General features: G+C 51.3%; 1 protein-coding gene across 1 annotated transcript in view; it reads right to left on the reverse strand.

The window, feature by feature from the left end:
- Positions 1-24,350, reverse strand: part of IGSF21 (immunoglobin superfamily member 21) — a 234,813-nt gene that overhangs the window by 126,180 nt on the left and 84,283 nt on the right. The window contains exon 2 of the mRNA XM_028108599.2: positions 8,142-8,254. Coding sequence (XP_027964400.2) covers positions 8,142-8,254 — 113 coding nt within the window. The remainder of the gene's footprint in view (positions 1-8,141; positions 8,255-24,350) is intronic.

Below are 24,350 nucleotides of genomic sequence, written 5' to 3' on the forward strand. Positions count from 1 at the left end.
GAAGATCGAGGCCATGTCACCAGTAGCTTACGGGCCTCCTTCAGCCTCCTCCAGGCAGGCTTCTGCCCCATTAACTCCAACGAGGCTGCTCTTGTCCAGGTCCCCAGTGGGCTCCATGTGGCAAAATCACGGTCACTCTTCTGGTCTTGTCCTAAGTCAACCTGTCACAGCACTGAACAGAGCCGGCTCTTCTCCCTTGGGATCTGAGACACCCATACACCTAGCTTTCGTCACATCCTGCCGGCTGCACCTTCCCAGCCTCTTCCCTGGTCTACTTTTCTATCTCTAACATTTGAGCACCCCAGGGGCCAGCACTGGGTGCTTTTCTCCCGCCCCCTCTCCCCATCCTCTCGCCCAGGCCCACCATCCATATCTGAGGCCCCCAAGTATGAGTCTCCAGTCCTGACCGCAGTCCAGAACCTCTGACTTGTAACCTCAGCAGCTTCTCTGACAGCTCCAACCCCATGTCTTAGAGGCACCTGGAACTTAACACAGGTGATGGGGAATCCCTGCGAGCCCCCTCCTCCCCTCCTGTCCTCCCGGTCTCAGGAAATAGCACCCTCCCCCACAGCTAGCTGCTGGAGCCTGAAAGCCAGGAGTCACCCGAATCCTCCTTTCCTGCCTCCCGCCAACACATTAGCAAGCCTGTTAGATGCCACCTGCAGGCCACAGCAGAACTTCCTTCTCTCTCACCGTCTCCACGGCCACCATCCCAGTTCTTACCCAAGCCACTGTCACCCCTTGCCTGTTATTGCTGGAACAACCTCCATGCGGACCCTCTGACTCCAGTCTTGCCTCCCCTACACTTCACCCTCTACCCACAAGTGACCTTTTAATAAAGTGAACCAGATCCCGTTACTTTCCTACTCCAAACCCTCCAAAGCTGCCCTTGGAACAACTCCAGAACTGGTGCCCTGGAGCACAAGGTCTGGCGTGAAGGGTCCTGCCTATCTGTCTGTCTCGCCTCATCTCTTAACTCCCCACAACCGGCTGCATTCCAGCCCCGCAGGTGGACTCTCTTTCTGTTCTTTGAACTTGCGAAGCTGGTTCCCAGAACAGCTCCTTTGCAGGTGCTTCTCTCTCTGCCTGGAATATTCCATCTCCTTCCCCTGGCAAGATGGATTCCTTGTTGCCTTTGAGGTCTCAGCTTAAATGAGTCTTTTCCTGACCATTCAATCCCTTTCGATCCCACCAAACTATTTTAATTCTATGCACCGCCCTTACTTTGGTCTGGTATTTTTCCTGTTTGTTTATCTTTTTACCTCCTCCCCCAAGCTCAACTACGGGAGTTCAGGATCTTGGTGTCCCGTTCCCTGATGCACCCCCAGTGCCTAGACCCATCCTGCTCAGTTAACTACTTGCTGGATTAATTAATGTCGGCCAAGCGAATGGAGCAGCTAGCTCCAATCAGAGTTTCCCATGTACCAGAACATGGTCCCTGGCTGGGCCAAGTGCATTACAATCATCTGGAAAACTGGTTAAAAGTAAAATGCCCTGAGGCCCCAAACCTCAGCCATCGGCATATTTTTACAAGTCCCTCCGAAAATTCTACAGAGCGGCTAAGGTGGACAACTCCAAACCGCCCTTAAAAGACCAGGGATTGGGGCCGCAATAACTGCAATTCACACTCTGACCTCTAGGGGGAGCGCCCGGGTTTCTCCACCACTCCACCCCCAGAAGGAGGAGCCCTGTGATTAGGGTCTGGGATGGATTCAACCTGTCCCTGAGGGTGGAAGAAAAAAGTGCAATGTGTTCTTCCTCTTTATGTGTTATTAGTTATTCTATGATTAGCTGTCCTTTGGCAGGCCGTCTCCCTGGCACACTGTCTTTCCTCTTACGTAACTGGGGTGGTGAGATGGGGCCTGGGGCATTCTTCATCAGAGAGACCCTGCCCCTTTGGGAGGCTAGAGGCAAGGGAAGGAGGCCTGGACAAGGCAGCTCGGACCAGCTTGGCTCTGGTTCTATGAAGAATGTGTCTTGTCTTTCTTACTCACTTCCTCCTCCAGATTTAGGAGCTGTCAGATCAGGATGTGGGTCCAGGGGAGGAATAAGGAGCAGTCAGGTTGGGTCCAAGCCAGAGGAGCCAGAGGGGTGGTCCGGCTCCCTTCTCCAGGACTTAGGCCTGGTCTCTACTCATCGCCAAGAGCGTACCTGCCTTCTCGCCCTTGATGGTATCATTGGACCGTAATCTCCCCTTATGATCACCACTTTCTATTTTGGTTTCAGACAACAAAACATTGTCAAGGACTTACACTAAAAGAGAGCCAATGCCAGTAAAACCATTTCGAAATAACTCTTTGCTTCAGGGAGAGAAGAGCTAAGATCCACTGAAATGGCTTAGCTATGTGATAACATTTCCAAGAATTGAAATCCAGTGAGTTTTTGAAATCCAGCATAACCACGTAGACACAGAGAATATACCATTTTAAATGGTTGTCTCTCCCCTTCTGCCTTGGGAATGTAGGTGGGAGGATGGAATTCAAGGAATCCGACGATCCTTGGTCATCTTCCAAAAACACCTTCCACTCTCAGTTTATAATTTCCTTTTCTCGATCCCTTAAGCTACCAAGAGACATGCAGGGACAACGGCCACCGTTTAGGTGAATAGGGCGACAATGAATCACGCTTTGGGCTTGTCTGACTGCAGACGTTATCTCTCGAAGCCTACAATGAAGGTGTTTTCATGCTTGATTGCACAGGAGGTTTCTAGAATGCAGAAAGTTTAGGTCACTGCCCGGACACATACCCTGAACTCATATGCAAGTATCCTGATGCCTCAGCCCTCTGTCTTCCTACCTTACGCTTCCCAGCCTCGTGGGCCAGAGCAGACATAGCCCTGTCACACACGGATCGAGCAGGGCCCCCAGGCGGGAGCTTGCCCTGGCCCGGTAGCATCGCGGAGAAGGCACTCATACTGCAAAACAAACACCCAGGCACACGCTCCCCACAAGGTGAAAGAAGCAAGATACTGGGGTTCTGAAAGCAGGGCATTATCACTGCTGATCAATCTCCTCCTCTATCTCCCTCCGTGGCTCTCTTTTCTGTGGCCTTGTAACCTGGGCCCAGCACAGCTCTGGGGGACAAATGGTGAAGGAAAGAGACAAAACAAAGGAAAGATGATAAAAACTGCTATGAAAGGTTAAACTCCCATGATTCTCTGTGGCTGTTTAATGGATTTCTATGATATAAACAGATCTTTGGCTTTGCCTGCTGGGCAGGTGACCTCCAACTAAATGAGTTTAGACGGTATTCCCTAATAAGAAATGTTACTTTTTCCCCCACACGCCACCAAGCCCCCTGAGCATACAAAGACCCTCTGTCCCCCGCAGACAGTTACTATTGGCTATACACACACCCCCACCTGAAACACAGGTGGGCCATGTGGCACGGTCTGCAATTGTATCTATAGTTCTATCACTTGGTCACTTAACAAACATTTACTGAGGTGACTCTGTGGATACAGCGGGGAAAAGGTCTGGCCTTGGCCCTTGAGGATGTTCACCGTCCAGTTGACAGACAGGTGTTTTGACACAGAGAGGTATGAGCTGGATTATAGACACGCAAAGAGGAGGGAGTGTCTAGAACACTGCGGAAGTCAGGGAAGGCGACATGAGCTGAGACATGGTCTCTTTGGATGGCCTCAGTTTCCTCATCTGAAGAGTAGGCATTAACAATAGACCCAAACTCACAGTGCCAACGTGAAAATGAAAGGCAGTCATGTATCCAGTGCCTGGCACATAGTAAAGGCTAAATAACGTTAGCCCCTCAGATTCGTATTTGCAGCATTACTGAATGAGTCCCCAGTTATAGATGCGAATGGACAGAAATCATTAAGTAAAGGATATTATTAATCATTTGTTTTCTAGAACCAAGTCCTGACTTTAATGCTAGGGTAGTTTGCTTTTTAGGTGACTGTCCCCTACTGGCCAAGTATGGAATTGCACCCCTGCTCTATTAGCCTCTGCATATTTCTAGGGGAAAAAGTGCAAGTCTGGGAAACTCAAATCTGGGAAAGGAAGCCATACAATGGTGGAGAGAGCACGGAGAGATGGGGAGAAGGGCTGTGAGGCGTCCTGAGGGTGAACAGGGCTTTGATAGACAACTAGAATACCCAGCACCTCAAGTGCCTGACAACCCTCTTGACATCTGTTTTCAAAGAGGTCTTCTGAGAATGATGGTCACTCTGCCTATCCCTCCCATGCCTCTCCCCCCAATCTAATGATGGCAGGTTACATAACAAATACAATTCATTTTTCAGAACTTCATGTTAGAGTAAGTTTGCCTGGAAAACTGGCTCCATGAGCAGTCCACTGTTATTCCCTTGCCAGGAAAGCACAGTATATTCCAGAGGCCTCAGAAAAAATTGCAAATATCTGTAACGGACTGTCCAATAGAAACTTCTGTGATGATGGAAATGTTCTATACCTACCCTGTCCAACATGGTAGCCACCAACTGCATGTGGCTAGTGAGCTCTTGAAATATGGCTAGGCTGACTGAGGACATGATTTTTTAATTTAATTTGATTTGATTTGATTTAATTCAATTTAAATTTAAATAGCCAATGTGACTAGTAGTGGCTGCCATATTGGACAGCACAGGCCCAGGGACTCTGATCACATATGCTTTCTTGAGTCTATTCTATAGTTTTGGCACTTTCTTCTACAAACTGGGGAGTCTGTGGGGCAAAGTGCCCAAGGTTCAGGCCCTGGCCACCTCCTTCCATCCCCTGCCCCTGCCCCACCCCTAAGGCATCCACATGGCAAGACCTTCCCAAATGTTCAGCCAGAGGTCTTGTTAACCCCAAGGGAGTGGTCCCTTTTGCTTCAGACAATTTCATCAGCTCTGTCAATCTACCCAAAGAATCCAATCCATTCATTACATTTCTGAAAGCTCAGGATGATTCCATTGCTAAGACAATGTCTTCAGGACCAGAGGGGAAGCTGCTGGGCTTTACACGTCTTGGGCCATTTTGTGCCCACTGGGCTGAGGGGGCAGTGGTGGCCTCCCCACAATGCCCTGCTTTTCCCTTCTAAAGAGATTGGAGACACAGCCCTGGCTGGGCCTGTGTAATCCATTCATTTCCTTCCAAGCCGGGCTCTGTAAGCTCATTCACAGAAGATGGGCAAAGGAAGCTGGGGAAGCAAACAGACGTACAGAAAACAAACAGCGCTGGGCAGCTCCCTGTTTGGGGGGGCAGCTGTGGGGGGATGGAGGTGGGAGAATGGAGATGTAGGGGCTTGTCTGGTGGGGGGGTTCTGACTGGAGGAGAGTGGGGCTCCCCTTGCTGCATCTCCTACATTCTCTAGAAACCCTGCCTTCCCCTCCCCCAAAAGGAGTCTTGGCTCCTGCAGCCCCCATCCTGGTAAGCTCTTATCTCTCTCCATTCAGCTGCCTCCTTGGGAAAAGAGGTGATGGGTGAGGGAAGGCCAGAGCGGAAGCAGACAGAAGAGAGAACTGGCAGCACTGAGACACCTCCCTGGAGTCCCCCCCACCCCCCTCCCGGCCTCTGCCCCCATCCGCACCATCACAGACAGGGCATGCGAGGTTCCCCTGGTCCCAAGGAGACTTCCAAGTCCACTGAGCCTGCTCCCTCAATCCAGATACAGAAGCACAAGGGCCCAAACATTTGGCTCCAGTGGGCGATTTGCATGTGATTTGCATACATCTACATACCCCCTCCCCACTCCAGAGGCTCGAAGTCAAAGGATGTGAAATGAAGTAAAATAAATTAATTAGTGCAGCCTACCATAGCCCAACACACAGGGCCTGACATCGTAAGAGATGCAACTGATTTTTAAGGCAATCAACGGGATGGCAGGCTAGGGTGGGGAGGGATGGGGGCGTTGATAATGGGGGATTCTCAGCACTGGGGGCAGAGAAGGGGAGGGAAAGTCCACGTCCGGACTGAAAACTGGGCGTCTTCGTCCTGCCCCAGCCTTCTCCCCCATCTTCAGGGGACACAGGGTGGAGCCACGTGGAAGCCTGGTTCAGGCTTCCTAGACCTGGGTTTGGCGCTGGCCTTTCCCCGGCCCTGGCGTCCCCCTCCAAAACAGAAATTCCATTTCAAACCAGAGTGGGGATAGTTGCTTCAAGGGCTGGCAAGGCAATGAGGTGCACACTGATAGTTCCCTGTCTGCAAGATTCGCCCCCCTAAACTGTTCCCATTGGGTCTCTGTATTTCTCTCTGCCAGCTGGGTGGGTCTTTTGCCTCCCCTCATTCCGATCCCATCTAGGGATGGTGGAGGGAGAGACAGTCCCGTCATTAGAAGTGAGCTGCAGTTAATTTAGCAGCGTCCTTCTGCCAGCTGCTAATGAGATGCTCGCAGTGTGTGTCAGCCAAGCAGCTCCCATATCATGTAAATACGCCTCTTAGTGATTCAGTTCATGGCACTGTTTAGCGTATGCCTTGACTTTCTCTAGGCCTGTTGATCTATCCAGGATGGCAATCTCATCTAACGCTGGGGCCTTGTGGGATGCTGAATGCCAGGTTCACACCTGTGGGGCCCAGGCTGCCCAGAGAGCTGGGGGGGAGGGGGTGGTTAGAAGCAATTTTAAGTGGGAGGGGCTACAGTGCTAAGATGGAGAACAATGATTTTGGTTAAAAGGAGCTCAAATCACAGCCAACAAACCAGCAGATGATGAATCAAAGACCAAGAAGGCAAGAAGGACCAGCAAGGACAGGAAGGTCCAACCAAGGCTGGGGCGAGAGCAAGGAGATTGAGGAACGCAGTTCTGAGTCAGGGCATTGAATGGTGAGTGTGCCCCAGGGGGATTCTCTAACGCAGGGTTTCCAAGCCCCACCCCGTGCCTGCTGCAGTAGTGTGAATGAGTAAAGGAACCAGTTCTAGAAGCCTGAACTTCAAATTGCCCATGCCACCCTTTTCTCCCACTCCGCACTCTGCACCCCCCATCGGCAACCTCCATCCGCTCTATCCAGGGCAGTTCCACCCGACTGTGTCATCTGCGGGTTTCATCTGAAGAAAGGGCAATGCAGCAGACAGAGGTTAGAGAAGTGTTGTTTTAGATCAGGGGTTGGCAAACCATGGCCACTGGACCACAGCAGCCTACAGCCTGTTTCTGTACAGTCCACGAACCAAGAATGTATTTTTACTTCTTTGAATGGTTGAAAATATAAAAAAGGAGAGTATTTTGTGACATGTAAAAATGATATGACATTCGAGTCCCAATGTCCATGAATAAAGATTTATTGGAACCCAGCCATGGCCTCCCGTTAACACATTGTCTGTGGCTGTTTTCACACTGTAATGGCAGAGCTGAGGCGTTGTGACAGAGACCATACGGTCCCCAGAGAGGAAAACATTTACTATCTGGACCTCACTGAAACGTGTGGCCAAACGCTGTTTTAGATCCTGGAAGGGGAGTTCTCTGTCCAACCTGTTTCCAAGATGGCGGCACCTTGCTCTGTGTGAACCTTAGCATGGCATTGCAAGAACGTCAATTCCAACTGGACCTTCTCCTGAGCCCTGCCAGCCCCGACTCCCTTGTGGCCAAGGGACACCAGGCTGGGCTGCCTGGCCCAGACACATGAAGGCTCTTATCAGTGGCTGAAAAGGCCAACACTTGTGTCCCATGCCCAGAGTTGGTCCTCCTGTTGCCAACAGCTGGGCCCTGGACAGGTGTGCATCTGTGTGTCTCTAAGAGCACCCCTCCTCAGACCCAGCTCAGGGTGCCAGGCACCAGGATAGTCCTACATGTACTTGAGTTAGAAGGCGGATTATGTCTGTAATTTGTTTCAAGAAGCCAGGATGCTGTCCTGGTCTTCTCCGGGCTCTGTCAAGAATAACACCCAAAGCCTCACACCTGAAATTCCAGCCTTCGATGTTCCTTATTTGTTACACAGCAACCAGGGCCCACAGTGTTCTCACACTTGGTACCGCTGGGGTTTTCTGAGCACAAGGGCATGTTAGGGACACCAAGGAGACCAGAATAAGAGAGAGCCTGAGGACAGAGGAGAAGCCCGAGCAAAGCATTCTTGGAGAAGGGTTTGGGCAGAGGGCACAGGACAACACAGAGCTGGGACCAAGGACATAGCCAAGCCTGCAAGGGTCTCCAGAGGGGTTCTGGGCACTCTGCCTTCAGCCCTGGCTGTGGCGCGGAGGGCAGAGCTGTGGCGACTTACCCGGTACCACACGATCTCGCGCATGCGACCATCTGTCTTGAAGTTACACTTCAAGGTCACGGCATCACCAGCCACCACGGGTGGGAGAGGCTCAATGTTCACAGTCAGGTAGCCTATGGGAAAAAGGAGAAAGGAGGTGAGGCCATGGGAGGAGCAGAAGGGCTGGGCTGCCTGGGTCAGGGTGCGGAGAGAGTTAGCACAACTGTAGGGGGCACTGTTCACCCTGGAGACTGTGTGATCAGTGCCCATGCGCTTGAACGCAGCTCCTCACTCATTCTTCTTTCTCATTGACATCTCCGCCCTGAGAACCTCCCTGGTTCCTGCAGATCCCTGCAGAAACATTTCTTCTTGGCATCAATTTTTCCTTCAAAGTACCTGTTGGCAGCTGGAGGAAATGCCTCAGGGTATTTCTACAAGATGTCCCAGAGAAACAGTCCTGTGGTCAAACACAATACCTCCTTCGACCTTTTTACGGGGTCTTGATATGCATTAGCCAGTTAAGTCCCACGGGAAATGAGCGTGCTGAAACGCATCTAACCCAGCATTTCCCTTAGCCATCCCTGAAGCCCCGTCAGCATCTGGTGCTGCCAGGGTGCCATGGAACCCACATCAGGAAATGGTGTTCTAGGTGCCCAGACCCCTCCATTCCCAGCCTCATAACCAAATTACTGCTGATGAAGGGGGAAGAGCTCCCCGAGGAGCTCTCTAAATCTCCCATCTCACACACCGTGCCACCCAAGGGGAGAGGTGGTTCCCCTTGAGGCCACAGTCGTGGAGGGGTGACAATGAGCTGACCATCTTGGAAGGAGTCTACCCCGCTGCAAGCCCCAGATGCTGTGTCTCGCTCACCAGCTGCCCCTGGTAGCCACAGCCTGGGGAACACTCCTGTCCCCACACCGAAGTCCAGCTTGGTGAGGCCTCTGACCCTCTCCGCTGCCTCCCACAGCCCCATCCCAGAGGGCCAGGCCCCACTCTAGCTCAGTAAGGGACCTCATTCTTGGGCTGATCATCTAGGCCCATCTGATCGGCTTCCTGCCGCTGATGGCCAGCCATTGATCTAATGGATCAATCCAGTCCGATTGTCTTAATGAGAAAACTAGCCAGGATGGGTTCAGGGATTTCAATTGTGCAGGCAACCTGAGCGGATCGAGCCCAGGGGCCTGACCCCTGCCTGGAGCTTAATGGTTACATCACTCCCTGGGGCTGGGGGGGTGGGGGTGGGGGGACCAAGAATCGACCTCTGCAGGATCAATTTGGAAGGTGGAGTCAGAATCGACTTGTGTGGTACCAGGCTTCAGGTCCCAACAGGCCAGGGTGAGGGGTAAGGCAGGGGGCTCACCTCCAGGGAGCCTCAACCTTAGGCTGGAGGGCAGGCTGCCTGGGAGCCCCACAGAGCCTGCGTGGTCCTTGAGAGCAGTGACTGGAACCAGCTGGAAGGACCAATTCTGTCCTCTCCTTTTGTCATTCATTCAGTCCCCAAGTTGGCTCCCACCTGCTCTGAGCAAGGCCATGGTCCAAGATACAGAAAGGTCTCAGCATTGCCCTGTCCTCTAGGCATGCACAGTTTGGGGACAGATTCATGACCCGGTCACCCTCAGTGGGCGGGTGAAGGTGGGGGGCTGTGGAAGCGAGGGAAGCCTTTCCGACCTGGACCATCAGGGAAGTCCCCAAGCCCAGCCACATCACAAACCATGACAAAGGAGGAGCTGCCCTCAGGGGGATGAAGCCCAATGACCGAGAGGACTCCCGGCAAGTCAGTCCTAAGCAGGAAATAGTAATAATGGGTCACATTTCCATGGCACCTACTGTGAGGCAGGTACTGGGCTAAGAGCTTAATACACACTCACTCATTTACCTGTCCCAACAATCCTAGGACAGTATTACTCCCACTTTCATGGGAAAACAGAGAGGCAGAGTAATTACCAAGATCACACAGCTATAGGTGACAGGGCTGGGACTGAAGCCTAACCTTCTGGTCCATTCCGACCCCCATGCTCTATACAGCCTCTCTCATGATGGGAGAGGGAGGGAAGGGCTGGCAGACACTTCACATCCAGCCCTGGGGAAGAGGGGCGGGGGGTATTGCTGTAGGACTGCGACAGAAGTACAGGATCTGATCCTGTCCGCTGCCATTCCCAGCCCTGGGCGGACCCCCTGGCTCACCTGTCCAGTGGGGCTGCCTTCCCTGAGGGTCTCACCTTTGAAGCTGCAAGCCAGATGGCTGAGGAGCTCAAGACCAGAGAGGGGCCCCTTCCCGCCCGAAGGAGGTGGGAAGGACACATTCTCGGTTGGGTAAATCTTGCAGCCGGCTCACGGTGGGTGCAGATGGTTCACGCGTGTGTGAGGCGGGCCATGGTGGGATGGAGGTGCCAGCTTGCAGGGTCGCCATTTGTTGGCAAACCATGGGGGAGTTACAGGTGTGAAGCCAGTGGGGACCGGGGGGGGACAGCTGAAGCTCTGGTAACTGGTGGTTGTGTTAGGAGCACCACAAGGTGAGGCAGATGGTCCAGGGCAACAGGACTCAGGGGTGTGCAGGGTGAGAGGAGTGAAGAGCCTCCTCCACAGCAGCGGGTGGGGGGAGGGCAGGCAGGGGCACATGGGACCCCCAAAGAGGAGATTTAGAAGGTGGGCGTACAAGTGCGGTGGTTCTGACGCCTTAAAACTGCATTTCCCAGAGCGTGTAGACAGGAGGGAGCTTCTACTAGACGTTTCAGGCAATGAGATTATTACCAACACGGCGCTGAACAAAATTAAGCATGCTCCCCCGCCCCAAGACTTCTCTCCTTCCAGCTTCCTGTCTTGCCTTCCTTCGTGAAAAAATATTTATTGGGAATCTATGCAGTACAAGGCACTGCTCCAGGCACGAGACATAAAACCATAAGAACAGGCAAGTCCTGCTCTCAAAGAGCTGACGTTCTGGAAGAGGGGACAACAGTCAAAAAAGTGAACGAGGGGAAATACGGCAGGTGGGAACAAATGTCACGAAGAACGTAAACCAGCGTAAAGCATCAGGGAGCAGCAAGGCAGGGGCAGCTCTGGAATGGGTGGCCCACCAGGCCTCTCTGAGGGGGCCAACCTAAAGTTAAGTGTGAGCCACGCAGGTATCTAGGGGGAAAGGATTCCAGATGCAGAACACCACATGGGCAAAGGCCCTGAAGCTGGAGTGTGCTCAGGGTGCTCCCTCAATTTGGGCCAGGGTAGGACATTTTTCATAACACTGTACACTCTGGATCCCGTCTTTGACTCAGCATCTTGTAGGAGTGGAACCAGGGCAGGTGTGAAGGGGAGGGTGTGCAAAGCTGAGGGAGGCACTCACCCCACCACAGGCCCCCGAGTCCCGCCTGCCTCCCCTCCTCCCAGCCTTGCTCAGTCCTTTGGAACACACAGCAGGAACAGGAACAGGTCTCTAACCCGAGGCAGAAGGGACTATGTCTCCCCCTCCCGAGGTGCCCCCTGTTCGGAAGGTGGAGGCCAGCGGTGACAGCTCCCAGCCTAGCCTCCCTGGAAGCAGAGGGAGGGGCTCGTACCACCTCGCGGGGACTAAAACCTTCTCCCTGGGTGCCTGCGCCACGTTCTAGCTGTCTTAGCACCCCGGCTCCCGTTCAGTCACCAGCGCTCGCGACAACCTGTACGATGCCGCATTTGCTGCATGTGTCAGGCTGGAGTGTGGTTGTCTGTTTGCACATCTGCCTCTCCTTCTGGAATGCGAGCTCCCTTAATATCAGCAGAGTATGAAAATGAGATTCGACAAGCGCTGCTTTTGGAGCTTTCTTACGTGTAGGCACTGGGGATCCCGCCACCCCGCGGAACCGCGGTTCAGGGCCAGGACAAGCCTCAGGTGATGTGTGACGTGTGGGCGCAGCAGCCTCGGGTCTGGAGGGAGGATCACTAGCTGGGGGAGGGGGGAGGCGGGGGAAAGAGGCAGGCGACAAGGCAATTTTCATATAGATGTACCAGGTGACGATTGCGTCAGCGCCAATCAACACCTGGATCACAGGTGAGAAATCACCTTCCCAGATGCAGACACATGCACAGGAGAGGGGACGGCGAGGGTTCGTGGCCAAGGAGGTTTTTGCAAGAGAAAAACACAAGGGAAGTTCTCCTTTAGGTCTGACTAAACTTCTCCAGCTGCTTTTCCACTGAACCCCATCACCTTCTTTTTTTTTTAAATTTTTTGTTATGTTAATCACCATACATTACATCATTAGTTTTTGATGTAGTGTTCCATGATTCATTGTTTGTGCATAACACCCAGTGCTCCCTGCAGAGCGTGCCCTCTTTAATACCCATCACCAGGCTAACCCATCCCCCTACCCTCCTCCCCTCTAGAACCCTCAGTTTGTTTTTCAGAGTCCGTCTCTCATTGAACCCCATCACTTTCTGAATGCCTTGGATTGGTTCTTTCTCTGGAGACTCCTCCCTTGCTTCTCCTGCCCACATGCCTCCAACAAATTTGAAGCCAGCTATCTGGTTCAAGCTTCTTGCTCTACCACTCGGCAGTGACCTGGGCAAGTTAGGTGGCTGCCACAGGACTCAGTTTCCTCATGTGTAATGTGGACATGGGAATAATCACAGGGTGGGGTGAAGCATGTTCTGGGGTATTGCTTACCATGAGCCCTACCCACATAGGGAGGTGCTCCTGACCGGGGTGAGTGGGAACCGTGCTTCCTGCCTTCCCAGACCTCCATTCCTTCCCACTCACATCCCACTGTCCAGCTGAGGAAAGATGGTCCCGGACGGGGCTGGGGGTGGGGGGAGGGGGGAACGAGTGGAGTCTGACATCTGGAAATTGGTCAAGGAGTAGGAGATTCAGAGATGACCAGGGATCAGAGCCGGGAGACCCACATGGCATCCTTCCCCCAAGGCAGAGGACAGAAAATCACAGAGAAGAGATTTGAGCAGGACCCAGGACCCATCTCTCCTCCCCCTCACCACCCCCCCCCTCACTTCCCGCTACTGCCCAGGTCTGGGCTGGTGGGAAGGGACAGCCGAGCAGGCAGGGGTCAGGGGAGACAGGCTCATCCACCAGCCAGGAGGCAGTGAGCATAGTCAACGGGGCCAAAGAGATGTGAGTTCTGGTCTCAGCTGTGCTGCCAACCAGCTCTGGGACTTCAGGCAGGCTGTCCCTGTCTTTGGGCCTCAGTGTCCTTGACTCTAAAATGAGGAGTGAACTGGATTTTTAGGGCCCTCCAGCTCCAATCAATCCCATGTCAGATGTCAACTGAGCCGGAATCTTGCCCCCTTCCTTCCTGGTACGACTCAACACCATTTCTCCGAGAAGTGAATCCATCAATTAATCAGCCACCAGCTAAAGACGGAGCTCTGTCTTTCTCTGCATTAAATTTGCCACCAATCAGCCTTTTGCATGAAAGACCCCAAGCACGGTATCAAGAAGCAGGATCAGGAATGGAGCCGGATTCATCTTAACTAAGCAGTTCATTATCCTGAATGGGGCCATCACTCTCCCCCTCTATCTCTGACAGCATTTACACCACTCCTGTTAAGATACATTTAGCAAAATCACAGGCAATATTTAGGAACCAGGCGCCCTCCCCAGTGAGGTGATGACAAATAGTTCCTCTGTCTGGAAACTCGCCTTGTCACATCCCAGCCTCCCTTCTCTCCCTCTCGCCTTGCCCAGCTCAGAGGAGATGCTTCCAGAGGGCCAGCTCGTGTCTGGCCGCATGGGCCAGTGAGGGTTGCCATGGGAGGAGTCCAGGCCTGCCTTGATATAGTGAAAAGAGACAGAAGTTATGTTAGGGTGACCAGATGTCCAGTCTGTCCAGACCGACGGGTTTCCTGGGACAGGGGCTTTCAGCAGCAAACCAGAACATCCCTGGCAAACCAAAACAAGGTGGTCACCCTAGTTGTAATCCCATCATGGCCCATGGATGGTCCTGGCACATTGCTTAAACCTCTCTACCTGGTTCAACAATGAGGGCGACCATACCTCCTTTGACCAACTCAAGGACTAGGTAGAGTCAATGCTGACCTCTTCCCTGGTGCTTGACTCCACGTGGGCTCAGGAGACATTGGTGGTTAAGGAAGTCACTTGTGGATTGGGGTCCAGCTTGGACTTCCTACATCCATTCATGCCCTTCCAGCATCCTCAGCCAGCAGCCAGTGTGCTTTCTCTAGAATGCACACCCCTGGCCTTCCTAGGGGCCTTCAGAACTTCCAACTGCCCCATGGGGAACGTCTTGAATTCTCTCAGGGAGATCTGGTGCATGCCCAGCTCAAGCTCCCTGTCCAGGCCCCACTCTTCCTCACAAGCAGCCCCCTCTCTCATTGCTGGGTCCTAGCACAGGTGGTCCCCTCCGTCCTGAGCCCTCATTCTTGGCTTGGGAAACTGCTGTTCACCTGCAAGGATTAATGGAAATCTCACTTCCTCAGAAAGACTTTTCCTGACTCCAGGCTGCCACGGTCCCCAACATACCCCTTCCTCCCTCCCACTTAGGACACAGAAAAGGGCTTGTAATGATGTATTCAGTGAACATTCACCACCAATGAGGCCACGAACTGGTGGTACCGATGTGCCCAGAGCAGTGCCTAAATCAGAGTCTCTGTTGGATGAAGGCACAGATTAATTGTGCCCATGCCCTAGACTGTTCCATAGTTAGAGTGGGTGGTGTTCCCAGGAGGATCCTCACGCAAGCACCTCTTCCCTGTGGCCTTGTGTGACGTGGCCCTGGCCAGGGTTCTCCATAGACTCAGGTGCCTTCTGCACTTGCCTCTCTGACCATGTCTGCCTGAACTGGCATTGGTGCCACCTTAGAGTACCCAGGGATCTCTCCTGGGGGTCAGGCAGGAGAACTCCATCCAAAGGAGGAAATAGCACTGAGTGGTGAGCGGCCACCCCATCAGGCATGGAAGGATGTAAGACACACCAGCTGCCAACAGTAGTAACCAGGTACCTTGTAGCAGATGGGTTAGGGACCACGAACGTAGGCCACCACATTACTGCCTGATGCACCCTTGGATGTCTGCAGCTACCTCAAGTGAACAGGTCCAAAATGGAAGCTATGTTTCCCCCTTGGCTCAGGGAACACCTGCAAAGCTTGCCATCTCTATAAAATATACCCAGAATCCAACTCCCTCACCCTCCACTGCTACCTCTCTGGGCCCAGCCACCATCATTTATTGCTGGTCTACTGCAATGTCTCCCAACTAGTGTCCCTACTCCCACCTTTGCCCCACCCACCTCTCTGATTTCATCTCCCCTCACTCTCTTCCTCATTCCCTCCAACCATGCACAATGAACCCTGACCATCCCTGAATACTCCAAGCATATCCCCACCTCAGGGCCTTTGCACTTCCTGGTCCCACCTTCCAGAACAGTCTTTCCCTCCATACCCACATGGCTCAATCTCTCAGTTCTGCTGCTCAACTGCCACCTCTTTGGAGAAGGCTTTTCTAACTATCATCATAAAATAGTATTCCCTGTCATTCTCTTGTTCTTTACCCTGCTTTATTCTTTTTTAAACATTTATTACTGCCTGGTACATATTTATTTGCTTATTGTCTACTGATATTTCCCTTCCCCTCCCCCATGCCCAACCAGGTCGGAAGCTCCATGAGAGCAAAGACTTCATGTGTGCATGTATGTGTATATTTCAAACTTTTTCCCCTGGTGCACAGACTGGACAATTTCTATTGATCTATTTCAAGTTCACGGACTTTCCTCCGTCATCTTTGTCCTGCTACTGAGTCCGTCTGGCGAGTTTTTTTTAAAATTTCAGTTATTGTATTTTTTGGTTCTGGAGTTTCTATTCAGTTCTCCTTTATACCTCTTATTTCTTTGCCGAGCCTTTCTATTTTAATATTTGTTTCAAGACTATTTGTGATTGCCTGTCCAAGCATTTTTATAATAGCTACTTTAAAGTCCTTGTCAGATAATTCCAACATAGGTGTCACCTCATCACTGGAACCTGCTGATTGTCTCCCTGTGTGAATTGAGATTTTCATGATTCTTTCTATGTCAAGTGATTTTAGTTTGTATCTTGGACATTTTAAGTATTACCTTATGTGAATCTGGTTTATAGACTTGTTTATACTCATTCTTTCAACTAGAATTTCAAATTCTAGTGTTCAAACCACCTGCTAGTATTTATGTTTCTGATTTTCCAAGTAGGTGTCCATACATTCTGTCCATGTCTCACGGTTGTATGAGTGGGAGATAAAGGGAGGCTGGTCTTCATCACTTCACACTAGAAGTCCTTGACTTTTGTGTTTTTTAACCACTACTTTATCCCTAGAAACTAGAACAGTTCCTGGCATTTTAATAGGAATTCCATTATTATGTGTTGAAGGAACCAAAAACTTAGCCAAATACATGTGATCAGTGCTTGGCAATTTTCAAAGGATATCTGTAATTATTAGCTCACCAATCAACCATCACCATGGCAACCCTGTGGGACAGTGTCCCCGTTTTACAGGTGAGGAGATGGAGGCTCTGGGATACAGAACGACTTCCTCATGATCACACAGAAGCAGGCTCAGCAGGCTGGCCCTTTGGTTTTGTTGTTTTTTGGGTTTTTTTTTTTTAAGATTTTATTCATTATTTATCAGACATGGAAAGAGAGAGAGCACAAGCAGGGGGAGTGGCAGGCAGAGAAAGAGGGAGAAGCAGGCTCCTCTCTGAGCAGGGAGCCTGATGCAGGGCTCGATCCCAGGACCCTGGGATCATGACCCCAGCCAAAGGCAGACGCTTAACCAACTGAGCCACCCAGGTGCCCCCACACCGGCCCTTTGATTCTGAATCTGGTACTCCTTCACCATCCCTCCCACAGGATCCCTCTGCCCATTGCTCTCAAATGTTAAGCAAGCTGAAAACAGGGGTGAGTCAGAGGGTTGGGTGCCCAGAAGTACACGGGAAACCTTGCTCCAGGCGGGCAAGGTCAGACGCCAGGCTAGAGCAGCAGGACACAACACCTTCATGAGGGAGAGCAGGATGACTGGTAGCTGAGGCCATTTTCAAGGTCAAAGCCAGCAGAGGATGCTAGGAAGGCCAAGGAAGACATGTCTGAGAACGTTTCCAGGGCTGTGAGAGACCCCGAGGCTGGATGGATGAATTTGTTTTATCACATCCCTGACATACAGTGCCCTGATCCCAGCTCTGGACAATTACCTTGGTCCCAAAGTGCCTGCTTTGTGTCACTCAAGCCATCACTTTTTGATGTAAAGTAGCTAGAGAAGAATCAAAGGCAATGCACATGCAAGGGTTGTGTCTGCCATCAGACTAGGAGCTCCCTGCAGGCGGGCAGGGACAATGTCTCACCCCCTTCTGTGGCTGGGAGTGCAGAAGTGATGCAGGGACTCACGGACCTCACTCCCTTGGGAGAATCAGCCTGGACTCACCAGGAAGTGACCTGGGGCAGACAGATAGTCAGATGGTGGCAGCAGTTCTATCAACTGGATTTAAGACCCTGCTGGGGAAGGCCATGGGAGTCGGGGTCACATAAATTCCCTATGACACCCTCCCCTTTCTGCGGGGCTGGGATTGATCTCCATGTGCTAACAGGAACTCCATGCACCACCACTCATGAAGAAAGGAGGTCACCCCATCTCATCAAGATAAATACCATAGCGTGGCACTGATGACAGCCTCCCTGGGCTCCCTGTGCCGCGTAATTACTACTGTAATACATATTATTACAACAAAACAATTACTGCAACCAGATCTTTCAGGCAGGTACAGAGGGTTCTGTGAAATACACCTTGCATGCTGGGCTAACAGGTGCTCCCAGCCAAAAACCAGGTTGAGGAGTGGGGCAGAGGGTGGAGGGGGCCTTTTAAGAAAAGAAAGCCTCTGAGTGAAGAGGAGAATTTAACAGCTCACCTGTCTCTAGGATGGATCAATTTTTCCTCTCAAATAGCTCTCAAAACTGTGTCTGCCCCGTACCAATCCTGCCTTGGTTTGGGCCCCTAAAATTCCTCCCCAGGGCCCTGATCAGTGAGCTTGCTGATGTCCACCCTCCAGCCTGGGTGCCCTAATACACCACCACATGGGGTCTCAGTGATGTCTCTAAAATGCTAATATGATGACACCACCTCTCTGGCGAATGCCATTCAATTTCCCCACCCCATTGCCTTCCAATTCAGGATCAAGTTCAGGCTCTGTCATGGCCAACCGGGCCCCTAATGATCTTACCCCTCTCAGCTTCTCCAACTCAATCAGTCTCCCACCATGTCTGTGCAACCCACCCACTACCCCTTCTACACCCCCCTCAGGCTCTTCTTTGTGCCCGTGCTCTTTGCTCTTCCCAGATTGCCCTTCTCTGAGTTCACCTAGAGAAATTTGTACATGTCCTTCCAGGTTCAATGCAACAGTCACCCCTTCCTGGATTTATCTGAGTCTGATACTACCTCTTCTGAGCTCACAGACCCTTGTAAACATCTCAATCATAGCCGCCCACACTGATTATAATGTAACACATGATTCCTTGTGTATGTCTCTGCCAGAATACTGGGAGCTTCTTAAGGTCAGGGACCTGATGTGCATCTCCAGTTCCCTGTATGATGTTCGGCACATGGTGGGTGCTCAGCCAGTGTGCTGTACAAATGAGGTGGCGAATGAGCCATCCCACAAACACTGCATGTGACGGTGCTTGGTGAGCCGTGTAGCCCTGGACAAATGAGGATTATGTTATAGCCTAGTGTACTGATGTCACACCTGGATCCACATCCTTCTTCGTCTCCTCACTGCCATTGGGATGAAGTTCAAACCCTTTCCCCTCACACTAATGGCCTGCCTCCTCCTCAGCTCATCTCTTGTCCCTCTGCCTTTTGTATGCTGGGCCTCAGCCATCCTGAATTACTTAGCACTCCCCAAATATGCTAGACTTCGTGTGGCTACTGGGTCTATGCACCTGCCATGCTTCTGCCTAGAGCACCTGCCATCACTTTACCCTCATTCTTTTGATATGCCCTTGAGGGCTTAGCTTAGACATCACTTATAGTAGAGGCCTCCCCTGACACCCACCCTTACTTCATCTAGCCCATGCCCAGCACCCCTAAGCTGGGATTAAGAGCCCCCCTCAGAGCATCTACCATAGCCCTAACACACTGCATGGTGACCACCCTTTGTGGCTAATCTGTCTCCTACTACCATGGACTATGAGTTCTTGGAGAGCCAAAAGCATGTCTTAGTAATCATATTATTAGGGCTTAGCATGCTGTTGACCACACTGTTGGCATTAAAGCCATATTGAATGAATGAATGAATGAATGAATGAATGAATGAATGAACGAATAAATGAATCCATGGCTGAACTAATAAATTCTACAGGTAACTTCAGCTGGCCTAGCCTTGGCCATAACATCCAGTCCTGTTGGGGCTGGAAGAGTTTTTGTTTTTGTGGGTTTTTTTTTTTTTTTTTGCCTTATTGAGCTATGGATTTTAACCCTAAATTTAGGCCATGAAGGAACATTTAGAAGGGGAGTCCCCACACTCAGACTCCTGGTTCTCACCTCCCCCAGCTCAGCTCGGAGCCACAGAAGCCTCAAACATTTTGCAGGCTTTGCGGGGAGATGTGCCTGCTACTATTGGGCGTCCATCCATGGCCCCAACCTCCAGGCTCTTGTGAAATATTCTCATTCTGTGATCTCCAGCCAGCTAATCAAATTCTCCTCTGTCAGAGGCAATAGATGCTCAAAAGCCTTGTAGTATTAATGTATTATTCATGACATATGTATTATTTATCATTAGTTTGTTTATTTATTATTAATTTGTGTTTCATTATTGATAATGATGTGGTTATACTATTAATAAGAAGGCTGGGGAAGGCTGTTCTGTCACCCTTTGCAGACACCTGATATTCCTCCAATTCCCTAGAGAGCCCAGTAGGGGGCGTCATTTTTCTTCCCATTTTGTGGATGGGAGATACTGAGGACGGAGAAAGGCAGGATTTGGTTGGTTAGTCCCTTGCCTCTGAGATGTACGCCAGGGAAGGTGACAGGACTGGAGAAAAGCTTCATGAGGCAGCATGTCCTGGGTTGACAATAGGATGCTGACAGCAGGATGCTGACGCTGGACCAGACAAGCAGGTCTCCATCTGGAACCTCATGCTCTGCTCGGCCCAGGCTCCTCCACCGAGTCCACCCCAGGGTTGGAAACTGTCTTTGCTCTGTCTTGTACATGGTGCCCGCTCTGCGTGTGTGCATGATCCCCAAGCCCTATCCCTCTTCCCTAGGGTACCTGGGCGACATTTCCCAGCCTCCCTTGCGGTATGGTGGGGCCATGCGACTAAACCCTGGCAGTGGAGTGTGGCTTCCAGGCCCGGCCCTGGGAACGGCCCGCGCCATCCTCCACCCCCTCTCTTTGTGCCAGCTGCCTGGACGGAGGCGGCACTGAGGACCTGGAAGGGGGCGGAGTCATAAGGGGGAAAGAGCCTGGACCCTCGAATGACGGCAGGGAGTGACATCCTCCCGCGGTCCCCGACAGACAATGATATAAGTGAGGAATCAAATCTTACTGTGTGGGGCGCCTGGGTGGCTCAGTCGTTAAGCGTCTGCCTTCGGCTCAGGTCATGATCCTGGGGTTCTGGGATCGAGCCCCGCATCAGGCTCCCTGCTCCACGGGAAGCCTGCTTCTCCCTCTCCCACTCCCCCTGCTTGTGTTCCCTCTCTCACTGTCTCTCTCTGTCAAATAAATAAATAAAATCTAAAACAACCATATTAAAAATAAAAAAAAAATCTTACTGTGTAAAGCCACTGAGATTTTTTTGCAGCAATACGTTCTACTAATATAGCGCACTTAGTAGGTACTCAGCAGGTTCTCGGTGAAAACAAAGTGAACAGGCAGATAAAAAAAAAAGCAACAAAAACAACTGATGGTTCTGGCTACACTGTCGTGGAGTTTGGCTCCCAAACCACGCTTCCAGAGAACCACAGAGAAGCGGCCTTCTTCATCTCAATTGAAACCCTTCTGTTATCCAGATGGGTAAACTGAGGCCCAGAGAAGGGAAGGGCCATGGCCAAGGTCACAGAGACAATCGACAAGCAATTTAAGACCAGGATCCCAGTCTCCTGAGCATAGTCCTGTGACCCTCCTGCCACACCAACTTCTTCTCTCTAGCTGTCTTCATCTGACAGCTTGCCATCCCCCCCTGGAACTTTCTCTGTGTCCTTGGGCATGCGCGAGGGGAATCACTGTTGCTTTATCCCTGGTCAGTCCAGCAACCAAAGAACAGCTGGGCCCTCTGGGAGGCAGGAGGCTGAGAGACATATGATGCAGGATGCCCAGGAAATGCCTGACAAGCCATGGCTGCCTTGTCGTGTCCCCTTCGGGGGTCAGAGCCCACCTGGTCAGGGCTGGCTGCACAGTTGCCAACGTGGAAGCCTCAGGCAGTGGCAGGAAGAAAAGGAAACAGCTCCAGGCCTTGAAGCCTAAGACCCAGCTTGTCCTGCCATGGATACAGAGGGCGAGTCCCCATCCGTCTCCAGGCCTCAGTTGTCTCCTCTGACAAAGGGGCTCATAGAGTTTATTGCTCCGGGCAATGGTGATGCCAAACAGAAACTAGAGGCGAAAGTGATCTGAAAAGCGCCATTGGAAAAGTTGGCCCCCTTCGTATGGGGATATTGTCAGGGAGCACTGGTGTTGAGAGGTTATGGCCTTGGGCTTGGGAACCAGGCAGACGTGGAGACAAGTCTGACCTTATCACAGCCAACTCCTCAGCCCTGAGTAAGCTGTTTCTCTGCTCTGGGTCTCAGTTTCCACCTCTACCAAATGGGGATACTCAATCCTTCCTTCATAGGGCTGGGAGAGGTGGAGACAAGGCAGATACAGGGAGATGGCCCCCTGCAAGAAGCCTAGCACAGTGCCGGGCACCTGGCACCGGAGCGGGCGCCACTGTCCTGGCCATCACTCCCCTGCCTCAGCACCCCCACTTCCCCACACCCTCTACCCTCTTCCACCAAGCAAGACTGCTCTGAGGACTTTGCTAGAAAGCTTTGGGGGCAGACAGCCCATTTTTTGTTGGCTGTTTGAGATGAGCCTCAAGAGCACACACTAGCTGATGCCGTCTTGTTTCCTCTATGGGGATTTTTGAAGCAAAGCACACAGAGGGCCTGGCAGTCTTGCGTCCTCTGACATCACTCAGAATCACAAGGACAGACTCGTGAGCCACAGGGAGGCTTCTCCGACTTAGAATAAAAGTTAAAATATGGATGATAAGTTATTAAGGAATATTTTAAAAGAAAAATAGTTATTACTCAAGGAACACAGTCTAGGCTGGGTTATAAACTGGTCTTAATCAGTAAAACGAGGCAACTTAATGAAAAAAATTGCAATTTAAAATAGTCCTGCATTAAATAATAATGCCTCATAAACACAGAAGTCCTTTAGCATATAAGAATTAATTGCTGGGCTCAGAAGCTAGAGACACAATAAAGGAATCCTTAATTTTTTGATCTTTTATTTTTCTCTCCCAAAAAGGCGTCCTGCATTAGACCAGATTCCCTCACTTTGGCACCAAAGAATCTGGGAAATTTGCAAAGGGAATCTGCTCAGTAACGACTGTTTCCTTCAACCTAGGATTTTAAGGCATGCTCTGAACGAGGTGTGGCTTTGTTCCCTGGATCTACGCCAGCGTTAAAGAAACTCATGTGACAAGAGTTTCCCACTGATCATTTGGGGAATGGGCTCAACTGGCAGAATGGAAGCCCCTAAGTTAAGACTCTTCAGCAGGGTGGACGCCTTCCTGGTCCATGAGATTTCAAATCTTCATTCCAGAAACCATTAGAAATAGTCCCATAAAGCAGAGTAGACTCAACCAGGGGCAATTTCTCCTCCCCCCCCCCCGCCGCCCTCCACCCCGGGGCACATTTGGTGATGTCTGGAGATGTTTTTGGCTGTCACAGCTTGGGGGAGGGCGGTGTTCTACTGGCACCCACTGTGTAGGAAGCCAGGGATGCTGCCAAACATCCTACAATGAACAGGATGATCCCCTACAACCAAGAGTCGTCCGGCCCCAAATGTCAATAGTGAAGAAAGCAAACTTCTGGAAGTTATGAATATGCACTCGCAAGTTTGCAGGCACGGGAGACCGAGAGAGTCTCCAAACACCCAGCCATCTGAAGCTGGGAATGTAGATCGCGCATCAGCTGTGCCTAAGGCCTGACTTTCACCCAAGCTTCTTTCCCACCGACATGGATCCACTCACTCCATCAGAGCATCTTCCCTGCCCTCTAGAACCTATATTGATTTTTTGATACAAGAATCCTAGGAGAAAGTTCTTTACGGTCACCCTTGGCAAAATGCATTTATTCTGCAAAGCAAAGGAGTCCTAGCTCACAAAGGAGAGAGTCTTCAGTGCTCCTTCCTCCCAGGAGACAACCCAGCGCCTCCCTCCTTGCTAATCTCGCTCTGCCTGCTTGGCAGGAGAAGCAATCTGGTCTTCATATTAATACTTTATTAAACGCACACGTCTTGCAAGATAAACATCAGCCTATTACAGCTGTTCAGTTATAGAGTGCCTTCTTGTCACCCGAAGGCTATTCGGGCCTGATTCGTTCACCATCTAACTTCTTCCCACTGCAGGCCAAGGTACAGACTGTAGGCATCTCATTGAGTGAAGTGGTTAGGTGGGGAGCAAGTGGGTTGGCGCGGGGTGAGCAGGAGACACTTCATTCCCATCCTCTAGGGCTCGGGGCTTCCTGGGGAAGATAGAAAGGCCTCTGGGGAAGAGTTGCATGGACCTCGTGTGGGGCTAGTTTGTCACCAGGGATACAAATGCAGGAATAGGGCAGAGCACACTCCAGTGATAGTTCTAGTTCAACTCACACAAGAGTGGTAAGCCTGCTGTATGCCAGCCAGCCAGCCTTCCTGGTAGGAACAGGCTTGAGTCAGATCCCGAGAACACGTTGGCATCTTGCTCTGCTGCTTCCTAACTCCGTGCTCTGGGAATACGAGGCTTCAGCTTTTTATCCATCCAGTTAGGAATCCAGATGCCTGCCTCCCCGGGTTGGAGAGAAGAGATGTACAACGCTAATGTATCACTCAATACATGGTTGACGCCACAACTGTGGCACCATTTTATTTCTTTTTATAGGGAGAATTTATGGTAAAATGCACAAATCTCAAGTGAACAGCTCAATGAATTTTTATATATCACACACTCATGGAACTACTACCTAGATCAAAATACAGAACATTCCTGGCAGCCCTGGAAGATTCCCTCGAGCTCCTCGCCAGGCCCCACCCCCACCCCA

Source organism: Eumetopias jubatus, unplaced genomic scaffold, assembly GCF_037043125.1.
Source record: "Eumetopias jubatus isolate StellerSeaLion01/CBP00866 unplaced genomic scaffold, mEumJub1_p1.0 scaffold_4, whole genome shotgun sequence".
In the NCBI taxonomy this organism is placed as follows: Eukaryota; Metazoa; Chordata; class Mammalia; order Carnivora; family Otariidae; genus Eumetopias; species Eumetopias jubatus.